This window comes from Boeremia exigua (genome assembly GCF_020726555.1).
Source record: "Boeremia exigua strain MPI-SDFR-AT-0100 chromosome Unknown C7974scaffold_1, whole genome shotgun sequence".
Lineage (NCBI taxonomy): Eukaryota > Fungi > Ascomycota > Dothideomycetes > Pleosporales > Didymellaceae > Boeremia > Boeremia exigua.
The window spans coordinates 3,331,305-3,357,063 of NW_025763518.1; the positions used below are offsets into that span (position 1 = coordinate 3,331,305).

The 25,759-nt window shown below is 54.0% G+C and overlaps 8 protein-coding genes across 8 annotated transcripts; 4 read left to right on the forward strand and 4 right to left on the reverse strand.

Moving 5' to 3' along the window:
• The first annotated feature begins 514 nt into the window (after nt 1-514).
• C7974DRAFT_26557 (armadillo-type protein) lies at nt 515-3,583 on the forward strand. The gene is made up of 5 exons (XM_046137524.1): nt 515-647; nt 707-765; nt 843-2,825; nt 2,880-3,232; nt 3,285-3,583. The coding sequence occupies exons 1-5, from the start codon at nt 608-610 to the stop codon at nt 3,451-3,453; spliced, it is 2,604 nt and encodes an 867-aa protein (XP_046003459.1). The 5' UTR covers nt 515-607; the 3' UTR covers nt 3,454-3,583.
• A 1,040-nt stretch (nt 3,584-4,623) lies between these two features.
• Nucleotides 4,624-6,856, forward strand: C7974DRAFT_384140 (cation efflux family-domain-containing protein). The gene is made up of 2 exons (XM_046140821.1): nt 4,624-6,073; nt 6,126-6,856. The coding sequence occupies exons 1-2, from the start codon at nt 4,900-4,902 to the stop codon at nt 6,365-6,367; spliced, it is 1,416 nt and encodes a 471-aa protein (XP_046003460.1). The 5' UTR covers nt 4,624-4,899; the 3' UTR covers nt 6,368-6,856.
• C7974DRAFT_440254 (uncharacterized protein) lies at nt 6,507-8,425 on the reverse strand. The gene has a single exon (XM_046145313.1). It carries the CDS (start codon nt 8,304-8,306, stop codon nt 6,645-6,647), a length of 1,662 nt encoding a protein of 553 aa, XP_046003461.1. The 5' UTR covers nt 8,307-8,425; the 3' UTR covers nt 6,507-6,644.
• A 3,934-nt stretch (nt 8,426-12,359) lies between these two features.
• C7974DRAFT_430419 (general substrate transporter) lies at nt 12,360-14,198 on the forward strand (the record flags this gene model as incomplete). Its single annotated transcript, XM_046144699.1, has 5 exons — nt 12,360-12,419; nt 12,471-13,009; nt 13,063-13,558; nt 13,608-14,036; nt 14,091-14,198. The coding sequence occupies 5 exons, from the start codon at nt 12,360-12,362 to the stop codon at nt 14,196-14,198; spliced, it is 1,632 nt and encodes a 543-aa protein (XP_046003462.1).
• Nucleotides 14,199-14,356: 158 nt separating this feature from the next.
• C7974DRAFT_26663 (heterokaryon incompatibility protein-domain-containing protein) lies at nt 14,357-16,856 on the reverse strand. Its single transcript, XM_046137525.1, has one exon. It carries the CDS (start codon nt 16,459-16,461, stop codon nt 14,641-14,643), a length of 1,821 nt encoding a protein of 606 aa, XP_046003463.1. The 5' UTR covers nt 16,462-16,856; the 3' UTR covers nt 14,357-14,640.
• Nucleotides 16,857-17,055: 199 nt separating this feature from the next.
• Nucleotides 17,056-19,298, reverse strand: C7974DRAFT_26685 (major facilitator superfamily domain-containing protein). The gene has a single exon (XM_046137526.1). The coding sequence runs from the start codon at nt 18,959-18,961 to the stop codon at nt 17,141-17,143; it is 1,821 nt and encodes a 606-aa protein (XP_046003464.1). The 5' UTR covers nt 18,962-19,298; the 3' UTR covers nt 17,056-17,140.
• A 940-nt stretch (nt 19,299-20,238) lies between these two features.
• Nucleotides 20,239-23,804, reverse strand: C7974DRAFT_26693 (fungal-specific transcription factor domain-containing protein). Its single transcript, XM_046137527.1, has 4 exons — nt 23,469-23,804; nt 21,752-23,420; nt 21,134-21,702; nt 20,239-21,087 (listed from the first exon to the last, which is right to left on the reverse strand). Exons 1-4 carry the CDS (start codon nt 23,623-23,625, stop codon nt 20,459-20,461), a joined length of 3,024 nt encoding a protein of 1,007 aa, XP_046003465.1. The 5' UTR covers nt 23,626-23,804; the 3' UTR covers nt 20,239-20,458.
• A 108-nt stretch (nt 23,805-23,912) lies between these two features.
• On the forward strand, nt 23,913-25,140 carry C7974DRAFT_26715 (F1-ATP synthase assembly protein). Its single transcript, XM_046137528.1, has one exon. It carries the CDS (start codon nt 23,933-23,935, stop codon nt 25,016-25,018), a length of 1,086 nt encoding a protein of 361 aa, XP_046003466.1. The 5' UTR covers nt 23,913-23,932; the 3' UTR covers nt 25,019-25,140.
• The last annotated feature ends 619 nt before the right edge of the window (nt 25,141-25,759 follow it).

Sequence of the window (25,759 nt, forward strand, 5' to 3'; positions counted from 1 at the left end):
TGTCTAGCCAGCAAAACGGCGACTTCAGTCTGAACTGACGCAGGCGCGAGCAATGCAGCAGATCGCTCGAACCCTCGTCCGACTGCCTCGTCCTGAGAGGGACCGTCCGGCGCAGGGTCAAGGCAGCCGCGGGGAAACGCAGACCTGGAGAAGGCGCCCAAGCGAACCAATGTGGTTGCCGGGCGGCCATCGGGCGTTGGCGCTGCCTTCCGGACAGACTGATGAGCGCAGGTGCCTGTCTGCGCCTAGGATGCAAACTTTCCAGAAGTTTCTGTCTTTCACATTTCACAACGCTCGCCGGCTTTGTTTGTTGTTTTCGCTCGCACTAGCTTCTAATTACTCCTTTGCCTCGTCGACCGGCGCCGTAGTGGGGCACAATCCGTCAGAACGAAAACTACCGCGCAGCCAAACACGTGAATAGATCGGCCTGGCAACCTCGACCTCTTTCGCTTCACAAATTCCCTCTCTACACGAGCGCCCACCGCAACTTTTGCAGGCCTTACCCTATTCGCCGCACCACCTCGCACACCTACCGCCACTGCGGCTCTTTTAGTTGTCTCGCCGCTCGATACCCCTCTTTGAGTCCTTGAAGCACCCTCCTGCAATCATGGATATCAACCAGGTGTTGGAGGGGACATTGTCTCCGGGTATGTCGCCTTTCGCGTGCTGCACGCAGGCCTTGTAAGGCCTACTAACAGCCAAAAAGATGCGACGACTCGCCAGAACGCCGAGCAGCAGCTGTCCCAGGCCGCCGACTCTGACTTCGTAAGTGCCCCACGCAGCGAGAAGGCTGCATGCGCTCTCACTCAAACATAGCCACTAACGACTGTGTCTCTCGATAGTCCCAATACCTCCAGATCCTCGGTGGGCAGCTTGCGGATGAAGCCGCTCAAGCACACATTCGAACAGCTGCCGCCCTGGCACTGAAGAACGCGTTCACAGCCCGCGAATACGCCAGATTACGTCAGGTGCAGGAACGGTGGATCGCCCTGAACCCGCAGATCAAGCAGGAGGTTAAGCAGCTGGCTCTCCGCACGCTGACGACCCCGAACAAGCAAGTCGGTACCACCGTCGCCCAGCTTATTGCCTCCATCGCCGCAATCGAAATACCCCGCAATCAATGGCCAGAGCTCATGCAAACCCTCGTCGAGAACGTCGGCCAGGGCAACGATAGCCAGAAGCAGGCCTCGCTGACCACCATCGGGTACATCTGCGACACCGACGACGTCGACCTTCGGGAGGCGCTGGCACACCACTCCAATGCAATCCTGACCGCTGTCGTGCAGGGTGCCCGCAAGGAGGAGACTAACGGCGATGTCCGAATCGCGGCTATCCAAGCTCTCAGCGACTCGATCGAATTTGTGCGATCGAACTTCGAGAACGAGGGCGAGCGCAACTACATCATGCAGGTCATCTGTGAGGCTACACAGGCGGACGACACACGCATCCAGCAAGGATCGTATGGATGCCTCAACCGCATCATGGGTCTTTACTACGACAAGATGCGCTTCTACATGGAGAAGGCTCTGTTTGGTCTCACCATCCAGGGCATGAAGAGTGATGAAGAGGACGTTGCCAAGCTCGCCGTTGAATTCTGGTGCACAGTGTGCGAGGAAGAAATTGCGATCGAAGACGACAACACGCAAGCTCAGGCCGAGGGTTCCACCGAGATGCGTGAATACTTCAATTTCGCCCGTGTTGCCACACAAGAGGTTGTCCCAGTTCTCCTTGAGCTTCTGGCCAAGCAGGACGAGGATGCTGATGACAACGAGTACAACGTGTCACGTGCTGCTTACCAGTGTCTGCAGCTGTGGGCGCAGTGCGTCGGCAGTGCTGTTATGCCCCCGGTCCTTGCTTTCATTGAGAAGCACATCCGCTCGGAAGATTGGCACTACAGAGATGCATCCGTTTCCGCCTTTGGTGCAATCATGGAAGGACCCGAGGAACATGTCTTGGATCCCATCGTTAAGCAAGCCTTGCCCACTCTCATTGGCATGATGGACGACCAGAACATCCACGTTAAGGATTCGGCAGCCTATGCTTTGGGACGCATTTGCGAGGCTGTGCCGGGCGCTCTCGATGCACAGCAGCACCTGCCTCCCCTGATCGGGGCGCTTTTCAATGGTCTGTCTAGTAACCCCAAGATGGCTGCCTCTTGCTGTTGGTCTCTCATGAACCTTGCAGATAGGTTTGCTGGAGAACCCGGATGCCAGAGCAACCCCCTCTCCGCTCACTTTGCCCAGAGCGTACAGCACCTTTTGCAGGTCACTGAAAGGGCTGACGCCGACAACCAGCTGAGGACTGCAGCATATGAGGTGCTCAACTCTTTCGTGACAAACGCTGCCACTGATAGTGTTCCCCTGGTCAACGAGCTTTCCAACGTTATTCTTGAGCGTTTGGAAAAGTCGATCAACCTCCAGTCACAGGTCGTCAGCGTCGAAGACAAGCTGACCCTCGAGGAGATGCAGACCAGCTTAGCCAGTGTTGTCATGTCGATCGTCCAGCGTCTGGAAGGCGATATCAGGCCTCAGGCAGACCGCGTTATGCAGATTCTGCTTGGAACTCTGTCGTCTCTTCCCCCGAAGTCAAGCGTTCCTGACACAGTCTTTGCTGCGATTGCATCGATCGCCACTGCGCTTGATGATGATTTCCAGAAGTACATGGACGCATTTTCTCCTTACTTGTACAACGCCTTGAACAACCAGGAGGAGCCTGCTCTGTGTTCCGTCGCTATCGGACTCGTTTCTGACATCACACGCTCGCTAGGCGACAAGGTTCAGCCGTACTGTGATGCTTTCATGAACTCTCTGCTGAACAACCTCCGAGTAAGCCATACTGAACCTAGTCTGAATTGCGCCTTTGCTAACGACTGTCAACAGAGCCCGGCGCTTGGCAATCAGCTCAAGCCTGCTATCCTGCAATGCTTCGGCGACATTGCCCATGCCATTCATGGTGCTTTCGAGACCTACTTGACTGTCGTTGCTCAAGTCCTTCAGCAAGCTGGTCAAGTCACGTTGACCACTGAGAACAACTACGAGATGATTGATTACATCACGTCGTTGAGGGAAGGCATTCTTGACTCATGGGACGGTGCCATTAACGCAATGAAGGCGAGCAACAAGAATAACCTTCTTATTCCCTTCCTTGACTCTATCTTCGACCTGCTGCGCACGATTCAATCAGACCCCAACAGGACTGAGGCCCTTCTCAGATCCGCGTGTGGTGTCGTTGGGTAAGTGGATGAATATCCCACACATTCACAGACTGTGACTGACTGTCCACAGTGACCTTGCAGATGCTTTCCAGAACGGCGAGATCCGAGATTACTTCCGACATGATTTCCTTACTGCTATGGCAAGGGAGACTCGCGCAAACCAGGACTTCAGCGGGCGCACACGTGATACCGCTCGATGGGCTCGCGAACAGATCAAGCGTCAAGTTGGTATGTTATAACACGTCCTTGAACCCTGATGGTACATCGCACTTCATCACATGTGGTCATCTCCGACACATCCCGCAATGTTCTATCCGTTCTCTGTCTGACCACCCTGCAACAGGCGGCAACACAGGCGTCATGGCTTGAGATCCCAACGCCCTTTCCCATGCCCTACAAATCCGGGCTCGAAATGGGGCTGAGTCGCATTGCTAGATGATCACTCATTGAGCTTTTGGCTAGGCTTGTAGGGCTGGGTTTGACCCCCTTCTCCAAACGCATGGATGTCCATGATCACGAGTTGACTCTAGCCACTGATATTATACCGAGCCACCCCAGGTTTATCCGGTACAGTCTTTGGAGCGTTGGCTCGGCGATGAGATTACCGTCACCACCCTCGTGCCTTGTAGAGCCGACTTCTTGGGCTGAGATCGTTGGTCAGACAACGCCACGCCGCGTTTTTTCTCGCCCGCTATCGCGGTCCATAGACACAACCCCATCCGATCCCCCGCGAGTTCGATCCCCGCCCCAATCCCCGGCACAGAATCACGACACCATACGCCCTCACCTTCGCCTTCGCCTTCACATCGTCACGCCTCGCACATCTCCGCAAATGTCATGTAGCACCACAAGTCTTGTAAGACGAAGCAGTAGACTGCTCGTCAGGAGAGTAGATATCCCAATTCATTGATCAGGTTCATTCGCACGGCGTTCATACCAGCTTGGTTCGGCAGGCTATCCCCTTGTAGTGGTGTTTAATCCAAATAACGTTTTCGAACGTCACTGCCACTACGTGCACACATAATGAAATAATTACGTTACCTTGAGACCCAAGCGAATATTCGATCTGGGAGATGATGAGCGGCGCCAAGATGAATTATCAGATGGCGCTAATTATGCAGGTGCGGGCTTGGCTCCGTGGTGCTGACCGGATGGTGGCAGGAGCGATTCTGGAAAGAGAGTGTCGCAATGTCACCAGGACAGAAGCAGATGAGACCGCTTGTAATGCTTGAAGCAGCTGCATCATCAACATGCAAAGGATCATACCGAGGAGCGCACCGGGTTGCATAGCTCATCGATAGTGGCCCTATTTGCCTGCGTCTTCAAGTACTGTGTATGCGCCGAGGCACTTTACACTTGCCAGACAAAGCTTACGAGGCGTCGGCCAAATCCTTTGTAACCTGGCGCTACTCACTGCGATCAGACACGCGCGTTCCTTGGAAGTGGCGGCGCGGCGACGCGGCGTACAGTCCGCGCGCTTACACTTTCCCTGCCATGATCTTCCCCACGTGGTGATCTCTTGGGTCGGACGGCGTCGATCTTATTACTGTACATGCCAGCGATGCACCTGTTTCTTTTCTTGCCTGCCCCTCCTTCATCTGGAAAACAGCATCCTCCCTTGAAGCTGTTCCTCCTTCACATCTCGTTTCAAGCACCCTGAGTGGCTTACAGCGTCAAACGTCGCCATGTCGTCGGAACCAGATCTCCACCATGCTATCTCGATGAAACCACATCCTTTCCACAAACACCCCGATCGCGTGGAACGTACAGCAAGCCCCCACTTTCACGCCGCCCCCAGTTCGGCACAAGCCAACGTATCTGAAAGTGCTCTTCACAAGTTTAATGGCAACAGCACAGCCGTCGAAACCGCGTCCACCCACGAGCATGACCCAGTCGCACGTCCCAGCCATGTGCTGAGCCGTGCTGACAGCTCCAGCGACGTCGAATCGCAGTCGCTTCCTCAATACACGCCCGACAACGATCCATATCAACTCGCCTCGGCGATCAAGCCTGAGAATGAGCTCGCCCAAATCCGAGCGAACAGCTCGCGCAAGCGCGACGGTTGTGGTCCTATAAGCTTGAACCTGAAGGCTCGCAATGCCAAAAAGTTGGAGGAGTTCTACGAGGCGCAGAACGAGAATATTGAACGGCTCCTTAAGCCTGTTGACGACCATCGACGTGCCGCAAAGGAGGAGGGCGACGCGAACCACCTCAAGTACAAGATTGCTGTCATCGGATCGTTCGTGGCCAACGTCATCCTCGCGGTGTTGCAGCTCTACGCAGCTATCAGCTCCAAGTCGCTTTCGCTCTTCACGACTATGGCCGACTCGCTCTTCGACCCGCTGTCCAACTTGACGCTGATCATGTGCGCCCGCGCCGTGTCGCGCGTCGACGCGCGCAAATTTCCTTCGGGGAAAGCACGCATCGAGACCGCCGGCAACCTCTCTTTCTGCGCGCTCATGATCACCGTTTCCGTTGTTATTATTGTTGAGGCTATTCGCACCATTGCCGAGCACACCGGCGGTGACACAAACGACTTCTTCTTGCCCTCTGTGATCGCGGTTGCGATCGCTTTCGCGACAAAATTTAGTCTGTTCTTGTACTGCTGGGCAATCCGCAACAAATACAGTCAGGTTCGTATCTTGTGGGAAGACCACAGGAACGATTTGTTCATCAACGGCTTTGGTATCTTGACCAGCGTGGGCGGCGCGAAGCTGAAGTGGTGGATTGACCCCATGGGTGCTATGCTTCTCTCTGTTCTGATTATCTTCCTGTGGAGTCGGACGGCGTACAGCGAGTTCCAGCTCTTGATTGGTGTCACGGCAGACACGAACATGCTCCAGCACATCACCTACATCTGTAAGTCTTCAGTGCTCTTGACTTGACATCCAACTCTGACTCGTGTTCACAGCCATGACACACTCTCCTGCAATCCGCCAGATTGACACTGTGCGCGCCTACCACTCTGGCCCTCGCCTCATTGTCGAAGTCGACGTGGTTATGGATCCTGAGAGCTCGCTGCGCGCAACACACGATATTGCCGAGGAACTACAGATTAAGCTTGAGAGCCTGCCTGATGTTGAGAGGGCGTACGTACATGTGGACTACGAGACCGATCATAGACCAGAGCACTTTTTGAAGAAAGAACTGTAGACAGTGGCATGGAAAAACGTGCCGAGAAGAGAGCAAGACTAAGTTACGGTTGCAGAACACATGTTGGTGTCTGTTGCTGTAAGCATTGTATTGTAGTGAGTAGATACCAAAGTTCGACATTTTTAATAAAGCTGGCAACAAACACGCGTCCGATAGGGCAAACCGAGCTGAGCTCCGTTAGAGCCTTCATGAGCCGCTTGCCCATCTTTCTGTCATTAACCATTTGTTTGCGGCAATCGAGTTCCTAAGGCGCATACAATGCAAAACTTCTTCACTCTCACAGTCTCTCGTATTTGCACTCATCCTCCCCTTCCTCTCCCACGCTCAGAACGCTCAACCGGACCAGGGCTCTCGCTGCCTCTTCATCACTCAGTTCGATACCCTCGTCCTCGAAAAGTGTCAGTTTCTCTCGGACCAGTCGAAGCTTCTCAGCACAGATCTCTGGCGTATTGTGGATGGCGTTGAATTTGGGATTTGTGTATTGCATACGATTGAGAAGGTAATCGTTCCTGTGTTGGCGAAGGCGGTCGGTCTTGCATGTTATGAAGTCTGTGAGGTCGTCGCTGATGTCCTGTGAGGGGACGGCGGGGAAGTCTGGGATGGTGAGCTGCAGCACGTTCTCGTCCACGTTGAAACAGGACGGCCGCTGATCGTGTGTCGGACGTGTAGGCGCTGCCGTGACCCAACCCCGGTGGTGAAAAGCTTTACAAACCGCGTCCCGCGATGCGTTCCGCAAATCAACCACCCTTCCCTCCCTCACCATCTCCACAAGCGCCTCCTTGGTCTCCCGGCACCAACCCGCCAACCCCACAGCCCCCATCCTATCCCACCCCTCCTGTCCAGCACCCACAAGCACACTCCCAAAGAACGCAAACCCCTTCCCATCGTTCGCCTGCAAGAAACTCATGAACTCAGGACCGAATCCAAGCACATCGAACGCCTCAACGTCACCCCACTCGTTCAGCACCTGCCGCGCCTCCGGCCGCCGGAGCTCTTCGCTCCACCGGTCGAGCACTAGATCGCACACGCCCCACGCGCCCACGCTCCCGGCGAAGACGTAAAGGTCTTCTAGCTCGGAGGTGTTCCAGGCTTGCTCGAACACGCCGTAGGGCGTCGTTACCGTGGGCGGTAGGCGCGAACACAGCGTGGGGGAGATGCATGCGGCGAAGCGGCAGACGGTGTCTGCGCTGACTTCGGGGCCGTGGTAGATAGCGTCAATCAGTGGGTTTGCGAGGAGTGGTGCGCGCAGGGCAGTGCAGTGTTTGAGCAGGGTTGCGAGGGGGATGGGAGGGCCTGAGGGGAGAGTGTCGGTGTCGATGTCGGGCTTGCTGAGGAATTGTACTACGTTATTGATTCGGGAATAGGCGGAGAGGTCGGAAGGCGATGCTGGACACGAGCATGCTGCAGACGTTTCAGTCAGCGTTGACGCTGATAGTGCGTACTTGGGGAGTGTTGCAAAAGCCTTTTCCAATTCGAGGTCTATGTCTGAACTTTTGGTTGTTCGGGCGCGCTTTTTCCTCTGCATTGGAGGACGCTCGACTGCCCCACGAGCTGCAGTACGCTTGCTCAGTGGTACATACGCAACGCCCTTCTCGGCATAGAATTGTGGCGCCCACTTGTTGTACACTTGGAAGATAGTCGTTAACGAGCTGGGGTTGCCGTTTCTATTTGGATACCGTTTGCAACACTCAGCTTTGCTCAAGCCTTCGACGTCGGACCAGTAGATTATTTGGATGTGCTTTTGGGCGATGGTTGAACTAGTCCAGTCTCTGATTTTCCTAACTTCAGTCTTGAACGCGAGGACTTGCGCGATGGTGTATATGGGTTCGGTGGATAGGTCGTGTTTCTTTTGTCGTTTCTGGGGGAACGCAGTAAAATCAATGGTTTCTGCATTGGGTGTGTCGGATCGCGAGTCGCTGCGCTTGCGCTTGCCAATCATTGTGTACAAGTTGACGGGAAGTAGTATCTCTATTGCAGGGTCTGAGATGCGGAACAGCGATTATAAGAGAATATTGGTGGCGAGTGGTGTGAAAAGAGAAGAGGTTTTGAAGGTGAGTGAAAAGGGTCCGAACCTCTCTTGGAGAAGAGGGCCGAACTTGTTGGTGAAAGCTCGTGTTCACAAGGAGGTGAAGAGTATCAATCAAGTTCCTGTAGGGAAGCGGTGGCAGGCGATGGATCGTGCCTAATACATTATTACCAATGTGATGTTCATGATCCGTCCTTTATCACACAAATCAGTCAGGAATCCTTTACAGTTGACACCAAAGTCTTTCTTGGTGGAGCATCTTTGGAGTCCCCTACGCCTATGTATCGGTGCTTGTAAGAATGTGCAGACTCTCCTCACCCATGGAACAGAAATGTGTCAAAGGCCTATGACTGGCTACATTTTTATTTGATGTCCTATAGGATGATAGAACAGAATTGACCAATAGAATGACTTGTTCATTGTTGTCATGGTATATATCTACATTATTCAGTCCATCGCATGATTTCCTGGGTTTGCACACATCGCCAACGACTATACAAACGTAGCAGATGCTATTCCATGCATGAAATGTTCTTGTGCGCTTGCTGATGGGTAGATGTTTGCCAATCGCGTATGCGTGTTTTCTTCGAACAAAGCAGATGACAAGGTGGATTTACTCTTAACAATGCCGACCCAGATCTCTTTGTCTGCAACTGTTTTGTACTAAAAGTACCTGCAACTGTCCTGTCAATAAAGTTTCCAATCTACTTTCGTGCTCCCCAAATGTCGCTGCTCGTCCACCTGAAGGTCCACGTTCCAGTAAGCCACCCAGCGCATTCAGATTATCCAACTACAAGCATGCGAACCCGAACACGTCGTAAAATCAGTGGGCAAAGCAAAGCCACACAGACGGACCAAACTCGCAAACGATCCTTGCCAAACTTCAACATTCCGCGGAGAAACCTTCGTCAGCGTGCCGCAGATATCAATCCTCCGACACCGAGAAATCAATCAAGGTCTGGACTACCGCTTCCACCATCATTGAAAGCATCTATCGTAGCGAAGCGTACGGAGTGGCTTGAAGCGAATTTATTGGGTCGTGCAGACGTGTCTGATGCGATCGAGGAGGACTTGGAGGCTCTCGAACGGCAGGCGTTGACTTTGAATGCGAACGCTTTTCGGTTGTGGAGGCGGCGTAACTATAGAACGGATGGAGTCAACTTGCTGTTCTAAAGGTGCTGGTGAAGTTATGGCAGGACTAGAACGTACGGTATCTCCATTTTCCATGGGGTGTCATTCCAAGCATTACTGGGATGTTGTCATGTCCTGGAAGGATCAATTAGGCGCGACTCGTTGTGGCCTACACAGAGCAGCCAGACATATCTACCAACAAATCAATATGATAGCGAATGTTTCTTGCGTATCATTCTCGTAATTTTTTCTTGACTCCAGTGAAACAGACATTGCTTATCCAAACTAGTTAAGGAAGGGACATGATCATATGAGTCTGAGTGCGATATGTGTCACAAGATAGCGTCTGGTTCTTTGTCCGGGTAAGTATGGCAGGTACTGATTGCTGCACGCACCGATGTTGAGCGATTTTTGGCTTATGGAGGCGAAAGTTTATCTGGAGAGACGTGTTCCCAAACGCCTTTGGGTTGGACGTTGTTTGCGCAGTGGAGATTCCGAAGACCTAATCTCGGCCGCAATAGGATTGTCTTTTCAAAGCTGCAGGGAACTTTCTCGAAGGAGAGACGCAAGCTGGAGAGTTGTCTGAGGAAGATCAAAAGGCTCGGTTCCATATATATGCGTCCGGGCTCGAATCAATCAGCTACTGTACTGTGGTGAGCAAGTTGCAGGGTGTCCAAACTGCTAGTGACTATGCTCAATCACTCTATTGCAACACTCACTTATTCCAATAAGAAGGCTTGGAAAGACCTGCGTGTCACACAGAGTATAACAGTGGGAATGATCCATGTACCCTCTAGTGTGGTGGACATTCTTGCCTTCTGACAAAGAGAAGGTTGCTACAACCATAGAGCTCATTTTAACGAAGGGCGAGCATCAAAACTGAGACAAATAGTATCTGCAGATGTGCGTTTCGAATAGTGTCGTACTGGAAGTCAATATCTGAAGGTATTGACACCCAATGCATGACGGGTCGCCTTCCTATGGGATTGGTTGACGGAAACGGTGTGTTGCCAGCGATACAGCCGACAAACGATTGGTGGAGGCGGTGAAGACTGTGGTTGGAGTGCGGTCGATTTTCGGTGTCACAGATCGAGAAAGCGCCCGCTACCTATGCATTCTGACCAGTCAGCTGTGGATGTATCTCGTCATGTGGACTTCTCCACACGCTGTCTTTCATTGTATTGTCAGCTTAGGTAGCAGATCACACTTGCTAGTAGAGTCAGGAGGCGAAAGGTCCAACTCGCACTGGAGTATTTGATATGTTTTGGTGAGGTGAAGGCGTAGTCGATCTTACCTTTCCGTCTGTGGCAAGAATTAGGTCTCCGGGACTACTTCAGTTGTTAAGGCTGCCAGACGGGTGGCTGATCCGAAATGAACAACAAAACCTGCAGCGAGGCGGCTGACTCCAGGAGATGCTCCCGTCCTCGCCTGGCAGAGCCTGTAAGTAGGAACGTGGCTTGGTAAAGCTTGTGTTGGCGAGAATTCTCTTCCCGGGACGCATTTTAGAGGACCCGTCTCGATAATGTTGTGTATGCACTCACAGGACCGACCACAAAATAAGGCATACAGCGCGTGGCTAGACCACGGCCCGTCACCCCGTCAGCAGACGGGTGATGATACGAAAAAGATCAATGAATATTTGTCGAGAATCCGCCACACAACACCGACTAGAACGAAGCGGAGTGAGCAGAATCGACAATGACACATGCATGTCATGCCATGTGCCCACTCCCGTCGCACGCGGTTGACAAAGTGTCGAATTCCGTGATCGAGACACATGAAACATACGATGCGTTTGCCCATTCGAGGGTGTGGAATCTAGCGCCCGCGCATCTCAATGTGCGAGGTTCGGCAGTCACGCTTTCGCTACCCGTCTTCCTTATGCTAAGTTCCACTCAAGCACATGGAAGGTTGTCAGATTTCCCCATCCTATTTTGCTGCATATGTCAGAGTCCGAGCCGACCATTGAAGCGCGGTCTAACCCCGCATGGCGTTTGTTTTCGCCCTTGCATTGCATCGCAGCGCTAGTGCGGACCTCCAAAACCATTCGCGGATAATTCGCTCCACCCCGAATGTACGATGAAACTCTCACCTATTCTCAGATGTCGTTCCACCTATACAAACAAGTGAGCAGCGCAGTTGTCACCCGTTCGCAAGTCTTTGCTTTGAAGGCCAGACCAGCTCTGAATAACACTTGATCGTCGGGCTGCTGACCTGCGTGATACATGTTGCCGAACATAGGTATGCAAGAACGGCTAGCCAGCACTGTCGCGAAAAGAACGCGACCCTAATTGGACTGTTCCAACCTTGTCAAAATTGACACGGCCCGCTCGACCCCGTTCTAGTGGTTAGAAGAGGCCGGCTCTCCATGGGGCGGTCCCCGCACGATTTCGTTAGGGTATCGTTGTATCTGCAAGACCGATTGGGGCTCATGTGTCGTGGCGCTTGCACGATCATGCTTGTACAGGTCACAGTCCTTATCGAGAAGGCGTTGCGGAGTTGAGTCGCTTGTCCCCGCGTTTTCGTTACCCTGCAATGGAGCGGCGTGTCCACTCGAACGGTTGAGGCTGCTGTAGCGCCCAGTCGCGCCTTACCCAATGCGGCAGCGGAGTGGTGTTCTCCGGTCCCCATCCTACCAGGGCACGGTATCTAGAACCAACCTCCGATACAGCAGCTTTGAGATGGAGCGTTTACCCGGATATTGCGGGCCCAAAGGCCGGGGCCCCTACCCTGTAGACCAAGAGCCTGTAGTAGTCGCAGATGTTTTATAGCTCGTCGAAGTCGCACATCTTGCATCCATCAGCAGCTGCTCTCACCCCAAGCAACACCGCTACAATGGCTGACAACAAGGAATATACCAACGAGGTTATCCACCAGACCAACTCAGAGAATGGCGTAGGTAGCCTAGTATCAAGGCCTCATTACATCAAGCTGACAGTCATGTAGGACCTCAAGAGCGGCATTGCTGAAGTCAAGGTCATTACTGGATCCGAAGCACTCCTAGAGGCACTGGCCAAGGAGCCCGTTTCCCTCGTCACCTGGCACGCGTTTGTCCTCTACGTCTGTGCTTTGGTCGGCTTCATGTGCTCCACTTGCAACGGTTTCGACGGATCCATGTTCAACTCCCTCCTCACAAACTCCACTTTCAAGGAGTACTACGGAGTCGAGAGTACCGGTGCTTGGGCTGGTATCGTTACTTCCATGTACCAGATTGGCGGTGTCTGCGCTCTTCCTTTCATCGGACCTGCTTGCGATACCTGGGGCCGCAGATATGGAATGATGATCGGTGGTGCTATTGCCGCCGCAGGTGTTATCATCCAGGCCACCACAAAGCCCGGTGGCAGCGCTGTTGGCCAGTTCATGGGTGGTCGTCTGTTGCTTGGTTTCGGTGTGCCGATTCTTACTACTGCCGGACCCCTTCACGTCATCGAAACCGCTCACCCAGCTCACCGCGGTATCATCACTGGTCTCTACAACACTTTCTGGTAAGTGAAACAGCCGCTTGTTTCTCTACAGAAAACATCTGACTCGATTACAGGTTCGTTGGTTCTCTTCTCGCCGCCGGTGTCACTCGTGGCTCCGTCGGCCTTTCCGGCAACATGAGCTGGATCGTCCCCGTCTGGATGCAGATCCTCTTCCCCGCGATGGTTCTTATCCTCGCTTGGTTCCTTCCTGAGTCTCCCCGCTGGCTCTACGCTCGCGGCAAACACGCCGAAGCTAAGAAGGTCCTCGCCAAGTACCATGGTCTCGGAAAGGAGGACAGCGTCTGGGTCAACATGCAGATCAACGAGTACGAGGAGTACCTGAACTTGGATGGTGCCGATAAGCGCTGGTGGGACTACAGTGCGCTATTCAAGCACCGCGCTTCCCGCTACCGTCTTGCTTGCAACGTCTGCGTTACTGTCTTCAGTCAGTGGGCCGGCAACGGTGCGGTCGACTACTTCCTCGATGGTGTGCTGGAATCCGCTGGTGTCACCGAGCAGCTGAAGAAGATGAACATCAACTTGGGCAAGTCTTGCATGCAACTGACCTTCGTAAGTATTCAGTCCCACAGTGCGAGAAACCAACACTAACCGGCAATAGGCTGTCACCGGTGCCTTCTTTGTTGACAGGCTTGGTCGTCGTCCCATGATGATCGGTACCTTTGGCAGCATCAGTTTCATCTGGGCCGCAGCCATTATCGCCGTTGCCATGCAGGAGAAGACCCATGCCGACGCTGCTAGCAACGCCTTCATCGCCTTCATCTTCATCTTCAACGCCATCTACGCCTTCGGTATCACGCCCCTCCAGGCTCTGTACCCCGTCGAGGTCCTGTCTTTCGAGATCCGCGCCAAGGGCATGGCTTTCTCCAACTTGTCTCTCACCGTCGCCATGATGATCAACCAGTTCGCGTACCCCATCGCGCTCAAGAACATCAGATGGAAGCTGTACATTGTCTTCGCCATCTGGTGCCCCATTCAGGCCGCGGTTGTCTACGTGTTCATTCCAGAGACCAAGAAGAGGACGCTCGAGGTAAGTTCCATCCACTCTCCACAGCTGGCAGATTTCAGTACTAACGACGAGCAGGAAATCGATGATATCTTCAACAGCCCCAACCCCCGCAAGGCGTCGCTCGCCAAGAAGAAGGTTGCCACCGATGCCCGCGGCAACATCCTTGAGGTCGAGAAGATCTAGATTTGCTGAGAACTCTCGAAAACGCGGGTGTGTGTTTTTGGCATGTGGATGCAAGGCACACTAGCGCTACGACATATGGGGAGGATCGTGTGATCTGTAGTTGTCTTTCAGACGATCGCTCAGATTGATATAACTTTAATTGAGATACCCCTCAACTTGTCTTACTTTTGCTGCTTGAGCCTGACTGCGAATTCGTTCTGAGTGGCTAGCAATCGCACACTCCTTACCACAAGGAGCAACAAAGATGAGATGTCACCTCATGTAACCGATCTCCGGTTGTTGCAAGAGAAGCATTAAGCCTAACTGTTGTCGTATAAGTAGCATTCTCTTGTCAGGACTGAACGACAGACCAGGGTATCATTTTCGTTGCTTGGAAGTAAAGCGCTCGTTCGGCATTCCCACATATCTCGACAACCTCCGTCTGAGCGGGAAAACGAACCTGTCATATAATAGTGTACTCTTCCAGTCCAAACTCCCTAAAGTCCCGCCACCTCGCCTTAGGAGGCGCATTTTCCACGAAATCATGGCCCCACTTATGGTGCGCTACATGTGCCGTATTAATCATGTTATACAAGGGCCTTCCCCCATGTCCCTGTTCGACTGCTCGGAGGATGACAGGGTAGTTGATCCCAAACAGCCCAACGACAATATCGCCTGGGCGAATCCCGTCTCCAAACTCTGGGTGGTACGCCATTCCAACATGTTTCTCTGCCGTGACGAAGACGACCTGGTCTTTGTGAACAAGATACTGGTTGAGCGTGTAGGTAGCTGGCCAGGTAGGCCAGAGCGGGGCGTCATGCTTGTGTAATTGCACGGAAAGAAGATCCTCAAATTCAGCATAGTTTTCGGTAGGGAGATCGCGATCAATGACTAACGCTTGTAAAAACGATCTCGCTGAGATGTTGCGGGGCTTGATGATATCGTGGAAAGCAACATTGAGTACGACTGGCGAGAGGGTATCGAAACCCTTCGAATCGAACAAGTCGCCCGTCGTCTGGTAGATAGTGCCTATGAACTTTCCAAAAGTTGAGAGCTCGGCTGGATCAGAAGACCTCTTGAAGGGGGGTGGTAGCTTCGAAACTTTTGTTCCATCAATGAAGTACCTCCAACGTGACGGTATGAGTATAGATGGTTTACATATGTACTGCAGGTCTTTCCGGCAATTAGAGTACTGACATCCGATGGTAAAATCGAGCGCCCACGTTGGTAAATCAGGAGCCCTGGTAGGGAGTTTCGCAGGCGCGACACCACGTTGGAGGACAGGCTGCAGCTGGAACCAAGCATATCCGGGACGTTTGCCTTCTTGCAACATGCTGAATGTAGCTTCAGCAAACACCTCTGAGACTGTCTTCGTGTAGTCAGCTTTGATAGTCTCTCGGTGAGACGAGAAGCGACAGATGCTGAGAAGCCCAAAAACCTTATCACGGGGATCAGATGCCAGGAGTGGTGAAGTCTCTCCAAGCTGTTCCGTAAGAGTACCGCGTGCATTGTTTTTAATAAGATGGAGTCTCATGACTCGCGATGCGGCATTTGTGAAATAGAAGCATGCTTGATATGGCCATTCGACAGAATATCCCTCTACGACCAGGTCCGCTTTGTAGAAGATTTTGTCGACAAAGCGGAAGAATCGGTGCCAGCGTATGAATCGATGCCCAAGAAGAAGCTTCGGATTATCGGATAGCGCTAATTCTTGAGCTATCCAGAGTCGACCAAACCATGGCCGGCGACAGAGTCGTTTGAGTGCTTTGAGAAGTACAAGGACATCGTCAATTTCTTGTGGGACCCTTTGTCTCCCGATGCTGTTCAAAAGGAACAAATCATCCTGACGCTCAGGTCCTAACCATATTGATACGTCTTTCGCAGATGCATAGATCTTGTCCATGAGTTGGACTTGCTTGGCCCTTTCGACAAAATCAGCCTGGTTGATGCATAACGCGTCGACCCAGAACAAAAATGTCTCCCCGGGAAATAGTTCTGTGTTGATCTGACGCAAGTGACGGAGAGCACAATCCAGATTACGACCAATGGTAACGTATCTACCATTGAGCACTGCTCGATGCGGAGATACTTCCTTTCCCCAAACATACGATAGGGCTTCGTACGCTGGCCGTTTTTTGTCCAACCGCTTCATGCGCAAATTGATTACCAGTTCGTCATCGAACGCACCTGCCTCCAGTGTGAGCAGTCGAATCTCTTCGCTTGGCTGATCGATAGGTGTATACGGCGACACATCTGGCGCCGAAGTCGACAACGACTCGTCCATAGCAAGATTGCAAGATGATTATAGCCAGGAGTTGTAGACTTTTATGCGAGTCAGATGTTACAGTGCGAAATTTCAGTGAAGGTATGACAGTCCTCCTGAGTGATCATTCCGCAATCTGCGCGCTGCGAACGGATCGACGATGTGAGCCCAATGTAGTAGGACCCAACGAGAAACAATGATCCTAGAAAGTAAGATCTCACAGCGTGGAAGGCCGAGGGCTGATGTATCTGACAGACGGCAGCGCAGACCCCTGCAAGTGCTGACCCATCCAATCCTTCGTTGACCACTTTTGACAAGAGCGTCGGAAATCCAGTCCAGCCATTGTGCGCGATGAGTCGATGATGCACGATATGAAAAGGTCTCCACGATGTAAGGCCCGTTAGTTGTAAGACAAGAACCAACACCCTGAGGAGGCAGGCGGGGTCAGGTGGTCCGGCCCGCTCACGTGACGGGTCTCACTCCTCCACAAATAAAGGAACCTCACAAAACTGCACTTCATTACCGGAGTAAAGTTCAATGTATCTCCAAGGGTGGAAAAGATGATGTTAACAAGACTCAAGACAAATACCAAGTGGGAAGCTCGTTTCGAAGAACAATGGATATGGTGATATTACAATGGTATTTTCCAACAGGACCACCGATAATAAATAATACAAGCTTTGCAATGTCCCTAAAGCCCTCACTTGCCGCCAAAGTCTTGCGCCAGCTTACTCCTCGCGCGCAACTGATGTCCATACTTGAACATGACAAACGGAATCAGACTCAACAGCGTGCCAAACAGCGCCAGAATCAAACCTGCGTACTGACTCCCGACGTTGTGGAAAAACGCACTCGCGAACAACGGCGTCACGGCGCCCAGCGTATTACGCATCAGTCCCTGCCCCGCGATCGCCGACGACGACGACTCGCCGTAGCAATCCGCCGTGTACGAGTACGTGCTCTCGAAGACGAAGAAGATACCGAAGGCGATGGGCGCCAGGCCGATGACGGGCGCGATCCAGTGCACGTAGCCGTACTGCGTGAAGCTGTAGATGAACAGGCCGATGGGGAGCCAGACGGCGCCGAACATGGCGCCGTAGAGGCGGTGCTCGGGGACGACTTGCACGGTGGGGTCGGCTTGCAGGGCGTTGTATTTGCGCATCTGCAGGTGGTGTGCGGCCCAGCCGAGGAAGGTGCCGATGGCGAGGGAGATGTAGGGCAGGCCGGCGACGCCTTCGTTCCAGCCGCGCTTCTCGGTGAAGGTGATGGGGATGACGGAGAGGAACAGGAAGACCACGGCCCAGCAGAAGGCGATCCACAGGCCGAAGGCGAAGACGACGGGCTCGGTGACGAGCATGCGGATCGCTTTGACGGAGGAGGCTTTGAGCATGGATTTGACATCGGGCGTGTAGATGTCGTCTTCGGCGACGTAGCGGTCGTCGCCTGTGGCTTTGCGGAGGGCAAGGGCGCGCTTGTGGAGGCAGACGCCGCCACGGGTCTCAGGGAAGAAGAAGAAGATGGCGATGAGCAGTGGCACGTTACCAATGCCCTGGACACCTTCAATCCAGCGCCAGCCAATGGCCTGGTCAATGAACCCGGCGTAGATAGGCGCGGAGACGGTGCCGAAGATGGCTACGAAACTGAACATGGCCATCGGGCGGCCACGCTTGTGGGCTGGGTACATGTCGTCGAATGTGCCGCCGACGAGGATGGTGCCGACGCAGCCAAACAAACCGAGCAGGAGACGCAGACCGATGATCGTGTTGATGTTGGGAGCCAGCGCAAGACCGATGAACAGTAGGGAGAAGCAGAGGTAGGCGGACGCGTAAACGATTTTACGACCAACAAGTTCGCAGAAGGGAGCGAGGACCATGGGCGCAACAGCACAAGCCATGTTGAAGGTAAACAGACCCCACTGGCCCTGAATACTGCCGACATTGAACTCCTCACACATACTGTTGATACCTGAAGAGTAGGCTGTTGTCGCAAGACCGATAAACAGCGTCATCAGATTCAGGAGGGTTGTGATGGAACGCTTGTACCAGGGATTCCAGTTGAATGGGTTCTCCTTGTCGCCGGTCGCGAAGGTGAGGACAATGTACTCCTTGTCGTTGTGCTTGACTGTCTCGGTGAGAGTCAGGGGCATATCAATGTCGACAGTCTTTATGGGACCGCAGTCCGCATCGATGTCGTTGTTCTCTTCACTGACGTGCTTTCCACCGACGACCCTCCCGATCATGAGCTCGCCCTTTTCATTGCGAAGAACCTCTGAGTTGTGGTCTGGAGTATAGGCTTCGTCATCATCCTTGCTGTTGGTTCTGGACAGATAGGCTTGCGGTGTGGTGGCGGCGGTTGAGCGAGCCCGTGGTGTGACGGGTGTGCTTGCTGCAGTGAAGGAGTTGTTTCTGGATGCTACGAAAGAATTGTTTCGGGACTGGATCATTGAGTTGGCCCTCGACGCAGCCAGCGAGCCAGGCCTCGAAGCCGGTCTGGAGAACGAAGGACCGTAGTAGCCTGACATATTGTTGACGGTTGAGGAAGTGTTGAGGCTTGTCTATGCGGAGAAGATGGGGAGCTATGCGCCTTTTGTTCATCGCCAGCAGGCTGATACTCGGCCTCCAAGGCACACTGTCCTGTTTGGCATGCTGCTGTTAGCGGTCAGTGTGGATCTCAACACCGTTATCAGGTCCACATATAATCTGACCGTAACGCTACCGACAGGTGAGCGCAAGCTGTGCTAAGCATGCAGTGATGAATATCGGCATCGACGTCATTGCGAAGTTTTGGAACTCTCAATCGGATGTCGGTGTTCGAGACTTTCCGACGAAATAAGAGATGTGATAGGCCGAAAATTCTTCCTACACCTGTAACAGTGACACCTAAGCGTGTATCGCCTGCAAGGCTAGAATAAGGTGAGGCTCTGCGGGATCTCAACAGGGGTGTCGCCTGGTGGGGCGACCGATCCAAGCACCCGGCCAGCGACGGCAACCACCAACCCTCGGAGACGCCACCAGAAGAAATAGATTTCCTATGAATATCCTGCACTACTCGGAAGAACATCATGAGACTGTTTTGTCGCAAACATTCTCAGGATTGTAACGTCTTTTCTCTTTCGCCACCCCTTCTTCACCTTCCTCATCTTCGCACAGCCCCACTTATCTTGCGGTCCGCCCGGCAAGACCAGACGAATGATGCATGCGGTGCGGCATGACGTCGAGGGTGGACCGAAACCTTTTCAATACGGCCAGGGACCATTCGCCTTGCCGTAGTCTGGCCGATAATTGTCCCTTCGCAGACCAACCGCAAAGAGTTTTGTTGAAGTCGCGAGAAAACGCAAATCGCACTTGGCGCCTACGTAGGCACGCGCACGTCTTATCTGCACTCCACGATGACATCAACCTGCATACGCAGGGCTGTAAGAATGCTTCTTTTCTTCTTGGTGTCTTCTTGTGCCTCAACAACAGGGGATCGTGCTTGATCCTAAGCGCCATGCAGAATGTTGTTCGTCGTTGGCCAGTGAACGCATCGATTGTGCACTCGTGCGTGGTCGCGCTCCCGCCACCATCAGGATCGGCATGAGGCTCCCGGTGGGTCCGTCGGGTTCGCACGGATCCTGATAGATGGCATGATACTTGCGCATTCTTCGTCCTGGCATGGTTTACACCGGATTTCGTGCGAGAATACGATGTCGCGTAGTCGGAACGATGCGGGTCATGATCGTAGACAAGGAAAAGAGAGTAGATATCTGGCTGTGGAGAAGATCTCAATGACGTTCCCTTACCTCATGCGATCGTCTTTGTGTCCTGGCCAAGCACTTCGAAGTGTCAGGCTTGTTTGCATGGTACGCGATATCGCTCAAGAGCGACGATTCACCCAAAAGACAGAACGTGGTATCATTTGCGTAAACCTTACGTAGCTCGCCTGTAAATGCGCTGGCAGCTAAAGTCTCCATAACCGGAACGCCGCGCTAGCATCTGATTTGACATTTGTACATGGATCCTTTGATCCTAACCCCATCTCACTGTGCACCACCCATATCATTGGTGCCAAATGTGCCGTCACCAAAGTAGAGCATGTCGTGGGGCAGATACTCTAGATCCCACGGCATCATGTCGGCGCCTAGCACGGACATGTCGACGTCCTGGGTGTCGATGACCATGTCGCCAAACACGTTGTCTGACGGTGTGGGATACAGGCCAAATGTTGGAGAAAACTCGCTGGGCACCTGACGACCTTGATTATTCTGCATGGATGCAGATCGAACGTAGGACGTAGTATTTTGTAGAGGCCCTTGACCTGGTGATGCGTTATTAAAGGGAGAGTGGAGGTTCAACAGAAGATCGGCGTCGGAGACTAGCGCAGGGTCGGGCGCAGGTATAATGCCGTACGAGTTGTTTGCCGGAGGTGGGGGCATCGACGCGGGGTCGAAAGGTGGGTAGAGGGATGGGGATGGCATAGGCGGCTGCGGCGCTTCGAACTTGATCGGAGTGTTGGATATGAGCGAGGCGATGGACGGCTGGGTACTAGTGGGTACACGTTTCGGCGGCCCTGACTTTGCATCGCGTCCAGTGCCAGTCTCAGACGGATACATGACAGCGACGTTTGTAGATGGAGAGTTCATCGTGCCAGTGAGCGACCATCCGATGGCTACGAGCACGTTAGTGGCGAACTTTAGTAGACGAAGTCGACGAACCTTGACTTGAATGTCCCATCGGTGAGCCAGGTATTGTTGGCGTCCTGGCACCCTGTCTGATCGCTGCAGGCATGTTCGCCATGTCGCCGTCTGGCGTTTGCGCTGTTAAGTACGTTCCCCAACTCAGCTTCCTCCGCCATCCTGGGCTTGAGAATGATGGCTCCGGGCGAGGTACTTCTAGAGCGCTCTCCATTTCTTCTCTTGTGTATAGCAGCGGATTGTCAATACCCTTTGCTTTCTGATCCAATACAGTAATGATGTATTTGACGCCTTCCCAATACGTCTCAATTGACTTTAGTGCACGATGGCAGCGCTGATAGTTCTGATTTGCTGCCGAGGCCAGCAGTGTATGCTTGGCAGCCTGTTTTTGCTCGCGATCCTGCAGATGATTCGATCTATCTCCATTTGACATGCTCTTGTCTAGGTTCAGTTGTGTAAGCGGGGCCCTCTGCTCGCTCCGTGGTCCGGGGGATGCAGGTCGCGATTGTGGTCGAGACTGGGGCTGAGACGATGCCGAGTGCATTGCAGACTCTTGAAGAAAGGCGCACGCGGCTATATATATCGGTTGACTACATGTGTGTAAGAATCTCGCAAAGTGCCAGAGGAGAGGAAACGAACCTTGTGAAGGGATTGCACACCCCTGTCTTTGTATCGATTAGCTCAGTGAAAGACAAGATGTCGGCAATCGTCTTTGCTGAAGACATTGAAAGCTCCCTGCTGTTAGCGGAGAGAGATTGCGGACTTCCCTCGAAAGGCTTCAACAATGTCGGCTGGTGCAGCAAAACTATCAAAGTGTGGAACCAACAATGAAGTAGCAGAAAGTTGGTCCCTTGATTGAACTTGACGTATTGTTGGAAGTTGACGGCATTGAAGTGGAGCTTGGGAGAGAGATTCTGATAGATCTCCGTCAAGCGGTTTTCTAGCGCATCCAGCTGCTTTTGAAGATCTCTCGTAATGTCCGAGACGTCCCTGACTCTATTCAGTAGGTCCGTTACCCTCCCATAAAGGTGAATTATGCGAATCAGGGCGGGAAAGGGCAATGGCCATCCGGAGCCTGTGTCCACTTCGTCAAGAGAAGGGAAGCTGATCTCGATGTCCCGATCACGGATGGTAACTGGACGACCTGTACCTGAGGAAATGACACGGTCAAGAAAGAAGATGGACCAGAATGTGTCTAAACGCTCGCGCTCGACTGCTCTTCGCTCCTGTTCATCAGATGTCATTTCTCGACTCTGTTGCGAAGTAGAATGGTGCAATGCGGGCGCACTAACGGTATTCGTGTCTGTTTTGACGAGCTTGGGGGTGATTCCATTTCGGCCTTCGTACTTCAAGCCTTCCAAAGTCTGCATGCCGAGATCTTGAGCCATTCGGATAGCGATACCGAGGTACATCCACAGACCACTATCGCGACCACCTCCGAACTCATCGTAGGCCAAAAGTAGCGCTGCCTGCACCACGGCAACGTTTGGACAGGGGAAAGCGTCTGGAATGTTTGACTTAGCTCGTTGGGCAAAAGCCTGGCCGGCTTCAGGGTGATAAGTCTTGGTCTTTTTCTCAGAGCCTTCTTTCTGCTGAGTCCCCCCTCGAGCCAACATAGGATGGGTGGAAAACCTGGCGGCCAAGGCGCACACTGCGTCGACGAGGATGGCGTCGACCTGCTTCTCCTCGAGATCTCGCATGAAGCGCTCGTGCTGCAGAAAAGGAAAGCAGCAGCCCAGATTCACAAAGAAGACTTTGCACAAGTGGGTGATGAGTGGACTGGGCGACATGTCAGAGTTGTCGTAGACGGGTATCTCGAGCGGTGTGCGAGCTTCGGCGCCTGTGGGCGAGCCGTGGGGTTCCGCGGGCGAAGAGTCGACTCCATGCTGATCGGACGTGGTTTGATTGCTCCCGTGGCGTTGGCCTCTGACCTTGACGACCATCTGCCTGAAGCCGGGCATGATGGCGGTGGGCCCGAAGTAGCGAAAGTAGGGCATCCGATTGCGCGTGTTGAGACTGAGGAGGCCATCCTCGTCCTGGTCCTCCTGCTTCAGCGCGCCAAGGTTGACGGAGGAGTCTGAGAGCTGCGACACGTTGGACGAGGCCAGGTGTGGCAGGCGCGGTCGACTGGACTCGGCAGGGTCGACCGGAGCCTCGCTTTTGCGGGCAGTCGCGCTGGCAGTGGAGACGACGCTCTCGCGGCGGGCAGTCTTCTTGGAGTCGCGGCCGGGCTCTGCGGCCGTGTCGTCGCCATAGCCGGCGCACTCGTGCTTGTTCTGGGCGCATGTGCCGCACACAGGCCGCTCGCCTGTGGAGTGTCAGTGGCAGCGTGGAAGGGCAATGGCAGAGGGCGCACCAGAGCAGCGCGTCTTCTTGCGGCGACAGGTCAGACAGGCCGAGTTGATCCTGCGGCGCTTCGCGTAGGGCCCATCGTGGTTGGTCACGAAGCGAATGGGCTTCGGCGGGGGCGCAGTCGCATTTGCAGCAGCCGTCGAGAGAGCCCCGTGATTCATCACAGAGCCAGCATGGAAGGCACACGGGGGAGCTGGGAGGGGCGGGGGGCACCAGCGGGGCGCGATGCGCAGCAGCACGACAGTCAGTGGAGAGGGCGTGACACAAGCGGACCGGCGAGGCGGAGAGGGCGGCGCATGGTCAGCAGGCAGCGGCGGTCTGGCGGGCAAGGATTGGTGCGCGGCGCGGCAGCTAGACGGCGGGAGAGTGCGGAGAGTCTGGGGGTGAACGGAACGGTGGGGCGTGCGCTGAGGCCAGAAAAGTTGCGCCGCTGCCGGCCTCGCGTCACCGTCACCGCACACGTCCACCATGCAGTCGCTGCGGCCCGCCCTCGCAGCAGTGCGCCTTTCCGCCCCCCGCCGCGCAGGCGCCCTCTACCAGTGCCTGCACACATCTGCCACGCGATGTGCCACGCCGCTGCCACACCCCTCGGTGCCGGGCCCTCCGCCCGAGTCGCCCACGTCCGCTGCGTCGGATGCGCGTGAGCGCGTGGCGCGCAAGCAGCGCCAGGCCGAGATGATCCAGCAGGCCAGGAGCAATCGTGCTAGTGCCGCGAAGCCTGCCAGCGCCCTGAAGAAGCGCTTCTGGACCGACGTCACCGTCAAGGAGACCAACGGCGGCTTCCAGGTCTTCCTCGACCAACGCCCGGTCCGCGGCCCCGACAAGGAGACACTCACCGTTCCTCTGTCCAAGCACCAGCTTGCGACCGCCATCGCCCTCGAGTGGGACATGCTCGTCAGCGCCCAGCAGGCCCTCAAGACGCACTACATCCCCATGACCTCGCTCGCTGCACGCGCCAACGACATCGCCCAGGCCGACATCAAGGGCGACGGGCGTATCCGCGACTCCATTCTACAGCTGTGCGACCGCTACCTCTCCACCGACACACTGCTCTGCTGGGCGCCCGCCAAAGTCATGAATGACGTAAAGCAGAACGGCAAGACCCTGCGCGAGCTGCAAGAGGAGGTTGCAACTGGCATCATCACCTACCTGACCACCCATGTGTGGCCCGGCGTGCAGATCAAGCCCATCCTCGACGCCGACAGCATCATGCCCATCGAGCAGCCCGACAACACAAAAGACGTCATCCGCAGCTGGATCTCGGCCCTGCCTGCCTACGAACTCGCCGGGCTCGAGCGCGCCGTGCTGGCCAGCAAGAGCGTCTTGATCGCCTCGCGCCTCCTGCACGAGTGGGCCGAGGGTCTTACGAGCTCGCCACAGCCCAACGCGAAGAAGACCTTTGGCATCGAGGAAGCTGCGTCGGCCGCGAGCTTGGAGGTCAGGTGGCAGATCCAGGCCTGGGGTGAGGTCGAGGACACGCACGACGTCGAGCGAGAAGATATGAAGCGCCAGCTCGGTAGCGTCATTTTGCTCGTTGGCGGTGACTCAGCGTAGAGGGAACATACGTGTGACGATAGAGTGTAAATTAGACAGTAGCAAGAGCTGCGTTGTATGTATACGACCCGTATGTCATGTCATCTTATATTGCACCTGCTAGTTATGTTGTAGATGACTAACATCCGATTATCAACATTGAACGTTACGCGAAGATTTGATGTTCAGAAAAAGTAGGGATATAGTATGTGCTGTTGGCCAAATCTTCCACATACGACTATAACAAGTTCCCCGGTCCGATCAGCCAGTTTGAGGTACTGCTTGCGGGTTGCCTACAGAATAGGACGTTGCTCTGAGGTTGAACCGGGCGCTTGCAACTACCACAGCCGTGCTACCCTCCTCCTAGATCCCATTTACAGGCTTCAGCATTCTTAAAGCAACAAGGCATCCTCAGCTATGCACAAACTCAGGCGGCGCCTGTACAGCAGTCCCCGATGCGCCCCATACTCAGCTCCCTCCTCTCTCGTAGCTGCATATCAGCTCTCCACAAGTTACTGATCGGCATTCCAACTGCAATACTGTACTTAACCTCCTCTAGTCGGCAACACGATTACGTTTGTAGGTATCTGAAGCAGTCAGACTAAGACGCATACAGTATTGGTGGCGGTAGTGAAGTGCTAGCGTAACTCCAATGGCCTCGGCTGAATACCTAGGTAAGCGCTTTGCTAATAGGTTAGCATGAATTAGAGGTTCCCCTCTCGCAACCCCGGTTTTCGTCTTCTGCGATACAAATCCACACTC